An 11,624-nucleotide genomic window follows, 5' to 3' on the forward strand; every position below is an offset into this window, starting at 1 on the left:
GTGTGTGTGTGTGTGTGAGTGAGTGAGCATCTTTCAGGTGACAGGAGCAATCATTCACTTTAACAAAGTAAACCAACTCATAGCCTCTTCGTGATTATCCATCAAGGGGCCTGCACATCTCCACCGACTTCACATGTTCACTGAACACCTGTCATTATCGCTAGCTTTATATGTATTTATTACAAATCAGTCATATCCCACTGTTGCTTTTATGTATATATTACATATTTATTTAACTGTCAATTCTGTTTTTATTTTGTGGTGCTTTTGTCTGTATTTATTGTCCATATTTACTTTTGTATTTTTGGTATTTCTATAATAGTATATAAATAATAATTTATATAGTATTAAACAAAGTAGCATTAGTAATAATAATAAAAAATATTTTTACAGTACACCTGTAAATTCATAATGAATATTTGTTGTCATATTTATTTATCGCACTTACGATAAAGTACAATACAGATTGTTTCAAAACAGCTTAATAAACATAAGAGAATAAGTGGGTTTGTGTTGCAAAATACATAAATATTGAAATTGTAACTATAAAGCAGCTCTGAAGAAGACAATAGTGTCATTATCCAGCTTAGTTCAGATTCAGTTCAGTTCAATAACAGTGTCAGTGTGGAAAGGTTAGTGTCATTATTTAAATGTTGTTCTCTTCCAGTAATATTACAGAACATTGTCTTTTAAACCGTGTCTTAATTTCTTTATAAGTTAAAATGTAATGCTTATTGGGTGGAAATCATTTGACTATGTTATAAAGTCTGTGTGTGTGTGTGTGTGTGTGTGTGTGTGTGTGTGTGTGTGTGTGTGTGTGTGTGTGTGTGTGTGTGTGTGTGTGTGTGTGTGTGTGTGTGTGTGTGTGTGTGTGTGTGTGTGTGTGGAGGAAGTCTTGGTTCAATTGTTCAGGACTTCAAGAAAACAAGAGGACAAGACATTTTTTTTAATTCTTATTAAAATTCAAGGTTCATACAAACCAAAAATCAAAATATTTTGTAACAAACATTTTCATGAGATGCTTCATTATTTGCAGTTTAAAAATCTGTAAAGTATGCTGCAAAAACGAAAAAAATCTAAAAAGGCATTATTTTAGACAATAATATTTTTAATGTGTGTGTTTACATGCTCATGCAGTACAAATCATCTTGCACTGTTCCCCAGCCAGCTGCTTGACTTGAGAGGTTTCTCTTTGCACATGTACAGTACCTTGCATTCATATTGTTGGCTCATCTGCTTTCCTGCACGTAGAGTAAAATGTATTAATAAAATGTATACCAACTTTTTATTACTTCCACATTCTGGGTTATTCTGCTTGTCTGCAAATATGCTTTATTAATAAGGTGTGCACTGAATTTGGACCTTCAATGTCACAGTTTTAGTATAGGCTTTGTAAAACAGTTTACGGCCCACAGCGCAGATTGCAAGGAAAATAAAAAAGTAAAAATAAAAAATCGTTTAGATTTCATTTATCATTTCTGAAGTCTCAATTTAGCAAAAACTGAAAAAAAGAAGATAAAAAAAATATTTATTTATGAAGCAACTGAAAAAAAAAAAACATTTGGTTTCATTTATTATTGTTGTTGTTGTTCTTGTTGCATTTGCACCATATGGTCAGAAAATTGCACTGACCCTTTTCTTCCCTTCAGTGGTGAAACTGAAACACTGAAAGTCATGAAACACACACATAAAGACACGCATGACGAAACCTGTTATCCACAGCACCAATAAAGATGAACAGACCAGATAAATAAATAAATACAAAATAAAATAAAACTTACAAAATGCCTTGCACAGCAACTATCAGTTTACATAAGTTCACTTTATTATACAAACTACAGTACAGACATAGAGGTAAACTAGTAGTGTATTCAAAGTTTGCTACTGTTATACTTAAAGTATACTTTTATATACTATCAATGCACTTCCAATGACACTGTAGGAACTGATAAATTATTGTTATATATCTGACAGGTTCTTCCTTACTAGAAAAGAAAAAAAAAAGTATTTTGAGGATCATATTAAGGTCACTGTTATCATGTCGCTTGCATTGTAGACATGTTCATATTGTTGAGCTACTTTATACACTTCATGTCTGTAAAACATTAAAGTAATAGTCTCTTGTGAAGGATGAGAGTGTGGTTAGTGATGTTAATCTGCACACTGTCCCCTGGCGGTGAGACTGTAGAGCTGCAGCTCCAGATATTACAGAAGAAGAAACCCCAGACTGCAGGTCCACTCCGAAGATCTTATATTATTAACCTTTAGACACGTATAAAGTTGAGTCATAATGTTTACGAGTTTATTTTAGTAAGATGACATTTAGAAATATGAAATATTTAGCTCAATCAGCTTTTACAGCAGGACATCGTCAGAATACTATTTCAGATCTGCATTGTTCAATAATTAATAACTCAACTTAAATGAACTATGAATGGGGTGGTTTATAATAAATATTTTCTTCATTATTGATGTCAATGGGAGGATCTTTAGTGTGATTTTTTCTGTTTTAGTTTCTCTTTCTTTCAGTGATTTTGCTGATAAACTGAGTACACATACAACAAATGTATCATTTACACTCCTCTCTCACTAATTTCCACCTATTGATCAGAAGTGAGTATTTTCCTAGGAAGCACATTATTTATATTTATTTACAGAAAATTGTTTATAGCAGAATTTATAGCACAATATGCACATTTATAGAAATATCGTCGGTATGACATAGACTTCTAATGTCGTGTCTTATTAATTAAATAAGCAATGTTTTGACATGGAGTGTATTTATCAGACAGTATTTTGTTGATTAGTTTATTCTCATACTAAAGCAGCTGTGAATAAAATCATCTGCATAAAGTCTAAAATGTAAACATGTAAAAAAAAAAGTTGCATGTTCCTTCATGTCTGATCTAAATGTGTCTCTGTTGAAATTACTCTCTAAATGTATCATACATTTTGGGGAAACAGTTTAGAATGAGTTTCATTGGGTTAACATTAGTTAGTTCATTAGATCGTTTGAGCAAACAATACTTTTGTTATTCACGGTTACTCTTAATCTTTACATTGCAAACATATTTTTAGCATTCAAAATGCATTAAATGATCATTAATGTATTATGAACAAACAATTAGCAATGGTATATATTTTTTAATTAACTCTAACTTTGGTTAATTAGTTATAAGAAATGAAATGCAATGTTATTGTAACGTGTGACCAAGTGATTCACACACACACTGTTGTACAGCCTTTTACAGAAATACTTCCTTTAACTGCTACGCAATCTTGTTAATTGTTTATAAAAGGTACAGAAATGAATATATTATTTAAAACAAGAATTACCCTTTAAAAAAATGTTGTATGATGAATTACCATGAATCTGATTGTCTGTGTTGATGTATTACATAATTTTATATGCTAATGTAAATTATTAAACAACAGTTCATTTATAACTGATGTTGTCAGGGTTTTAAGAGAGGATGAGGTGAGCTAGGACTCAAATGAAGATTATTAATGGGTTTTTATTGCCAAAAACGAACAAAACTGGACCAGCAGTAGGAGTTCATGCTGAATGACATCCAGCAGGTTTTCAGGTTACACAATAAAGACAATGGTAATATAAAGTCACATCTTCCTCCTGATCCACAAAGTCTGGCATGTAATGGAAAAAAACTGTAAACTGATTACTGGTATTGATGATTACTCTTATAGGAACATGCTTGGGTTCAACTGTTTTTTTCTGAAATGAATGCCATATATTGCAGAGTAGAAGCAAAATGCACACCTCTTTGTACATCTCTCCATCTGACTCCATCACATTCATGTCACCTGACCAGTGGAAACTGGTTTATTTGAGTCAAAGAGTGTTCACTGTGTAATCTCTGTGAGACGGGTCTGATATCTGATCAGTCATTACACATTCTCACCGATCACTGTGCTTCAGGATTATCTCAATTTAAGACACAATGCTCCCATCTAACCGAACTGTTACCATTCTTTGCATAGCAGACTGCAGTTCAAAGCTGTTTAAACTCCAGATGTCATTTAGACTCATGTTAATAATTGCCATTGTATTTCACGATTTCCTCTTATGACATGAAGCAACACTGAGTCCATGTACAGTTAGAAAGGGTGACGACTCTAAACGGCTTGTTCTCATTCATTTATTCATGTCTTTCCAAACCTGTGTCATTTTTCTTCTCATCTGTCATCTGGATATAGGACGGGGAATCTGTCAAGCTCCAAAATGACACAATGGTAATCATAAAAGGATTCAGAGGACTTGGAACATAATGATACAAAAATATGTCAGTATTTCAAAGGTATTCTGTTCTTCACAAATCCACTTTTTGTGACCCACAAAATAAAAAGCCATGGAATGACATGAGGAATAAAATACCTCAATGTCATTTTTGGGTGAACTGCTAGTCTGTGTAAATGTGATGTCTGGATAATTGCCGTTTTTTCTTCATCAGTCTTCGTTTTTTAAAGCAATTGGTTCATAAGGGATCATCCCTGACATCAAATGCTACACAGTACTGATGACAAAAACAAGCAATTCTTGCCCAGACATTGCGCGCTACCGCGCATGCGCTGAGGCAGCTGTACTCCGCACGTGCCAGAGCCCCGCCCACCCAGCGTACGCGCACGGCGGCACGTGTGAAAGCACGAGCTCGCCCGCTAGGGTGGAAAAATACAACCGTAGTAGTGCACTAAAACTATTATTGCTTTTACCAATTATGATTTAATGTACTGAGAAGTTAAATTAAAAATAGCACATCTTAGCCTTAACTTGTGGAAATATAATCAAGTAATTAATTTGCCATTTTCAATGCATTTAAAGGTAATAAATCCAAATGTTTCGTCTGTTTTCAGTGTTCAGGGTCATTAATGACATTCTTCAGTTGTTTTCTGAACAAAGAGGCTCGTCCGCTTCGTCCCACTCATTGTTGAAGCGCTGAATTAACAGTTGACCAATCAGAGAGCGAGAATCCGCGCTGGCCTGTTTAAACATTCATGAGCCGTTGGCGAGATCACCAATCAGCGCGTTCCTCATGAATATGCGAGCGCTTATCGCAGTACGCTGGAGTGGGTCCTGTACAGTCTACAGCGCTTTGTGTTTTCTCAAACAGAAACAGAAGGGTTGACGGATATAAGCGACGTTTGTGTATTATCCCGCATAATATCGCACTAATCATGCCCGGACAGGCGTCGGTGACGGTGGCCAGCGGCCCACAGAAGTCGTCCGGTTTTGTTATGAAGAAGATCATGAATATTCCTCCTCCAAACATACTGGAGGATCAAGACGACGGTAAGAACCGTGAACCTGCCAGAACACAACTCGACACGTTTAACGCGTTCGGTCGCGCGCTCGTTTCTCCTCCAGCTGCGCGTTCACCGAGCGCTCAAAGAACAGAAAGTTCCCGCAGACAAAAATCGAAGATGCATGCATTTTGAGATATTTACGGTTTTGCATGTCTGTTACTTCAAAAACACCACGATCTACCTTTATCTGTACATTGCTTAAAAAAACAAACATCGAATTCAATAATTGTGTTTATTTTTAACACTTGTAGAATGGCTAAAATCATAAAAACAATGGTGAACTTATGTACCATTTTAATAATGAGGTTACTTTGGCATGTACAGTGTGGAAGCACCATGGTATTCTTTGAAAAGCCATTGTGTACCATACAAATACCATGGTACAAGTATTATGTATAAACACCATTATAATGTGGAGTTCCTGGAAATGTATTGGTCAAAATATTTGGGAACAATTTACCTGACTCATTACATATGGACCATTTGGATTTCTAAAGTGTCTGCTAAATCATGATCATATTAATAATGCAGAAGAACAGTGGTTATAATACGGTACACTAATATAGTGTTTTCTCCTCTTCTGTTTAGTTAAGCTCATTCAGGAGTTTTATACCCACAGTAGGGCATCTCTTGGTTTGCCAATCTGTGAAACTCTTTTCTTATCCTTTCTGACTTTTAAACCAATAACTAACACAGCTAGACTCACAAACTCACATGTAACTGGCAGAAAATGTGTAAGCTTACTGTAGCTGGCCTTGACATTTCTACTACAGTAAAGACTACAGTATCTACAACTTCTGTGATATTTGACAGATATTGAGAAGGAGAAACAGGGTTCGACCTGCGGTGGGACGTCCGGTGGTGGCGGTGGTTCGGGGGGCGTCTCAGCCTCTCTTACCCCCACCATCTGGGACAAAACCATCCCGTATGACGGCGAGACCTTCCACCTGGAGTACATGGACCTGGACGAGTTCCTGCTGGAGAACGAGATCCCCGTCACACTGGAGGAGGAGCTGAGCAGGGGTCCACCAGCCCGAGACACACAGGGTGTATCCTCACCCTCCGACGAGCCGGCGACCGTCCCACAGATGCCTGAGGAGGAACACAAGGACGACGAAGAGTCTGAGGACCACTCGCTCACTGTGAACATCGAGACAAACGCAGGTGAGACATACAAGCATTGTTTTTGAGCAACTAGAGACTGTAGCTTGAATAACTAATTTCAAAACACATTTCCTAAGGAAGATTATTCCTACCACGGAATAAAAAAGGCATTTTTGATCACACAATTCACACTTGTTTGCTAGTAAATATGAGTTTATATATAAAATTTGGTCAGAATTGAGATTAAAAAAAGTTGCAATTACCTTATTTTTGTTTATTCCGTGGAATGGAAAAAGAGAATTTTAAGAAGCAAACTCGGAATTCTGAGAAAAAAAATCTGAATTCTGTTATATGAACTCAGAATTCCAAGAAAAAATGTCAGAATTGTGAGATAAAAACTCAGAATTCCAATCTATAAACTGGATTTGTGAGAGGAAATTTTTTTTTAGGGTATTTTTATAAAAAAAAAATATTTTTTTTATTCCATGGCAGAAAAAAAAAAAATAAGTTGTGAGACTTAAACTCATGATTCTGAGAAAAAAACTCAGAATTCAGAGATACAAACTCAGAATTTCTAGATATAAATTGGCATTTCTGAGTCATAATTGCGGGATAAAAATTAATGACTTACAATATTTCTTTATTTCTGTTGCTTAAAGAAGAAAAAAAAACAGAATTGTGAGATTAAAAAGTCGCAATTACTTTTTTTTGTATTCCATGGTAAAAAAAACTCCATTAAGATCCAAATAAAAAGAGAAAATGAAAATATGAATCATCTGGTTTATCTAAAAATAGGCATTAACACAAGGTACTTTATCTTAAAACATGTTGTAGTTGTTTCTGTGACATGAGCGCTCATCTCTACATCAATCCACGTGCTTTGAACCCACAAAGCGTTCACTTACCAGTCAAAGCACAGTTTGACAAGTTTCTGCTGTCTGACGAATCTTCATCAGGTTCATTCACACTGAAATGTCATGCTGTAGGAGCTTGAGAATGAACATGAGCGTTATACGCTGTCAGGTCACAGTTATCTACTCTGCTCATGTGTTTAATCTGATGATTATATTGGAGCAGCCATACATCGCTCTGTTTTCACCTTCCCAGAAGTCCAAGCGGCCCCGGACCGTGTGACGCCGCCTCCGATCGACCCAGAGGAGATCGAGGTGAGCGTGGCTTTCCAGCCGGACCCCACGGATCTGGTGCTGTCCAGCGTTCCCGGAGGAGAGCTCTTCAATCCACGCAAACATCGCTTCTCTGTGGATGAGCTCAAACCACAGCCCATGATCAAGAAAGCCAAGAAAGTGTTGGTTCCTGCAGAGGCCAAGGTGAGACCGAACCCTCTGAGAACTAACAGAAGACATCAGTCATTCAGAATGAGCTGCTTCTCCATCACAAACGACTGGATAATCTAAAGCTGCTATTGGCTACCAATACGGATCATATCGTTATTGTTTTTATTTATTCTTACTTTATTTATGGTCACCAATGCATCAATCACAATAAGACCTGGAACATGAATTGGGAAAATTAAGGAAATTATTATAATTAATTGAAAACATTAAAATATTTTTTTTTACTTAAAGTAGAATAAAGGTTAAATTAAATTATAAAATTTTAAAAACGTATTTTATTTCAGCTTGTTGTCAAGAAAACATTTCCATTTGTCCTGAAGTTTAACGTGAAGTATTAAATATAAAAATAAAATAATAAAAAACAAAATAGATCTATTTTAATAATAATGACAAAAACGCAACACAATTTCCCCCAAAAATGTAAATTAAAATGATTTTTTTTAAATATTGATATAAATTATATCAAATGAATACATTTACAGTATTGTTTAGTTAATGTTACGACATGTAAAGCTTGTTTTAACCGCTTCGTTAATGAGATGTTTGCGTTTCTCTGCAGGATGAAAAGTACTGGTCGCGGAGGAAGAAGAACAACATGGCTGCGAAGCGCTCGCGTGACGCCCGGCGTCTGAAGGAGAACCAGATCGCCGTCCGCGCCTCCTTCCTGGAGCGGGAGAACGCGGCGCTCAGACAGGAAGTGGCCGAGCTGCGCAAAGACTGTGGCCGCTGCAAGAAGATCATGCTGCTGTACGAGGCCAAGTACGGCTCGCTGTGAGGGACACGCTTCACCCCGACACACATCAGTCTCCCTTATAATTCACACCGCAGTCACACAGCCGGGGATTGTGGGTAATACGGCGCCGCGCGGGAGGCGGACGAGAACGACACGAGCGTGTGTTTGTAAAGAACGTTTAAAGAAGAAGTCACATGATAACACAACATAACCTTTGACCTCCTCATTCTGCCCTCTCATTCGGTATGAAGACGAGATAATGTGTCTATGTTTGTGAACAAGAGGTTTTTCGCAGAAATCAAGCGCATGACCCTCGATATGAAGCAATTCTTTTCTTTATTCCTCGTAAACGAGCGTGCGACGGACGTACATACGTAAATATACGCTTATATTCATCTGCTAGTGTCGTCGTTCTTCAGGATTGACCTGATCGTGTAGAGTCGACACTTCTATCATGCAGATTAACTCTAGAGAGATTCAAACACTTCTTCACCAGAGTTAAGCGGGCGATTATTGTAACGTGAGCGTCTGCGCTTGGGTTTAACTACGAGTGACTGATCCACTGGATCTGGTTTGTGTTCGGGGTTTGATCCACGGCAATAATGTGCAACTCATCTTTACCTCAGATCAGATGTTTCTGACGAGTGTCTTTTATTTATTTATTTAAAAAATACCATTTTAGTCGGGCAGCTCAGCATCAGTTGAAACACAAGTGTAACTTTAGTTTTTTACATTCTTATCAATGACAGATTCATTATTGCATACTGCAATGAATTATTAGAATAATAATAATGCATTTTTAGATCAATTGTTGCATTGGTAAAACCATTGTGGCGTGAGTGTGATTTATTCCAGTCGATGACATTAGCGTTAGCAGTACTAGCATCACTAGAGTCTCATGTTTATCGCCAGTTTTAGTGTATTTAAAAACAAAGATGAAATAATGTGCTTCCAGTGTTTATGGATTTTGATAGATTAAGATTACACATATCATGGTTTGTTTTCAATGCTCAAAAAAAAAATTTAACAGATCTTTTTTTTTTTTTTTACAATCACTATATATGACAAACAAAATAACAAAATAACCATCTAATATCTAAACATTTTACAGTTGTAATCTATAATAGTTGCACATACACATTGCATTAAATAAACTAATGTCGTAGTAAGTCATCATGATGTGTTTTTTTACAATGGGTTTGAAACATCAATTGTATATTGACTAGTTTTTAGTGCATGCTGTTGTCATGGTGATGCTATGCAGTGGGCGTGTCCTTCTCTTCCATATATGGAGATAAAAACTCTCTATCTGTTCACGTTCTCTTTGAAACTCAAATGTAGCATTCTGACTTGGTTTTGTCTTTAATAAAACATGTAACTTTCAATATAAAGACATTTTGAAAGAAAAAAGTTGTTTTTATAAAGTCACTTTCCTCTGGTGTAACCAGTGTGTTAAGACTATATCCCATATCATGCATCTTATTAAAGCCAGATCTCAGTGATTTGACCTTGCTGAGGTTGTGATGGATCTGTGCTGTGATTGGCTGCTGCTGATGACATCACGCGTGTGTGGTACTACGGCTGTCACTGCAGAGATGATCAGTGACCTTATGAGCATCTGTGCACTTAAATAATACTGTACAAATACATCCTGCTAATGCTTTTAGTGCAGTTCTGTCTGTACAAAGACCGCAGGGTATGTGTGCGTGCTCCATTGTGTGGGTTCATTGTTATTATTCTCAGTACGATGTTACGTAACAATCATCCTTACACTCCAGTGTTATTACATAACATCTGCTTCAGAGACACACACTGATCTGAATATGAAGGAGAACGAATTCACCTTTATATGCTTGAGACAAAATAAAAATCTCATTGTTTTTTCTCTTTTAAACATGAAAATAAGACTTTAATAAGATTTTCTAAAGTTGCTCTTTTTGAATATATAGTGATTTCTTTAATATATAGTTGAATATGAAATCATTCAGTTCATATTTAATGTCCTTCATTTTCTAAATATTTTAGAGAGAAAGAGATTCAGCTGAAGATTGTTTATTTTATAAGAGTTTAGGTTTATAAATGTTTAAATAACTTGATCATGTCTTGTTTATATTTCATCCTTAAATGAGAAACTGTTTGTAGGACCATTAATTAATTGTTATATTATTATTTTATTTTAGTAAATCAAGTTAATCTGAATTTAAATGAGAACTATTGCTAAAAAGCAATAGCAATAGTTAGCAATAATAACGGTTTCATATAAACAATGATCATCGGGTTTACTTCATGTGGTGTTGAGAGACAGCATATACCAAAATATCCAACATTTATTAGTTCAGCTGATCACTCGGACTGTGATGCGGATTAAAGAGAAGAGAGATGAAAGACATTCACATCTTTCTTTGAAAAAACTAATTCCTTAAAAGAAATTAACGGTTCAATTGTTAAAAGTAAATTAACAAAACTTCAACATGTCTGGGTCATATATGTTGGGCCATTAAGAGTATTCCAAATGAGCGGGGGGGAAAATTGTTTACTTTAAATGAACATTTTACTACTAAATAAATAAGCTTCATTCAGCTTAATTCGCAGCTGCAGGTGTTTGTACAGCCGCATGAGAACGGGGAGGTTGACATGGTGCTTATAGTGTCAAAAAACAAGCAAAACAAACTGCTAAGAGAAAACAAAAGTCACAAACAAAGAGTTTGAGTTGCTTTACAAACCTGGAAGATTTGGATTTAATTGATTGGGAACAGTGTCCTTTTGTATTACATTGCAATATTATCAGGAGTGTGTTAAATTACTGAGAACTTCCATCTATGTTTCCCAATAGACCGGATAGGCAATAACAAAATGATTAAAGGATCGCTGCATTTCTCTGCATTTAAGGTTCAATGATATTGTTAATGGAAGAGAAACCTACACTGACTAAGGAGCTAAACATTTGGATTTTGAACATTTAGGATGATATACATAGTCATTCTTTGGAATGCTTAAGGTTTTCATTTCATAAACTGTATAAAGAAATCAAACATACGTCAAAATGCTCCAGTAAACCGGAGAAACAAACCAAAACCAACTTGTCTTCAAATGAATGACTTCTGTACATTCAG

The 11,624-nt window shown here is 35.9% G+C and overlaps 1 protein-coding gene across 1 annotated transcript; it reads left to right on the forward strand.

Moving 5' to 3' along the window:
• The first annotated feature begins 5,041 nt into the window (after positions 1–5,041).
• LOC132149668 (thyrotroph embryonic factor-like) lies at positions 5,042–8,871 on the forward strand. Its single transcript, XM_059559068.1, has 4 exons — positions 5,042–5,305; positions 6,133–6,483; positions 7,531–7,751; positions 8,338–8,871. The coding sequence occupies exons 1-4, from the start codon at positions 5,191–5,193 to the stop codon at positions 8,551–8,553; spliced, it is 903 nt and encodes a 300-aa protein (XP_059415051.1). The 5' UTR covers positions 5,042–5,190; the 3' UTR covers positions 8,554–8,871.
• The last annotated feature ends 2,753 nt before the right edge of the window (positions 8,872–11,624 follow it).

This window comes from Carassius carassius, chromosome 9, assembly GCF_963082965.1.
Source record: "Carassius carassius chromosome 9, fCarCar2.1, whole genome shotgun sequence".
NCBI classification, from domain to species: Eukaryota; Metazoa; Chordata; class Actinopteri; order Cypriniformes; family Cyprinidae; genus Carassius; species Carassius carassius.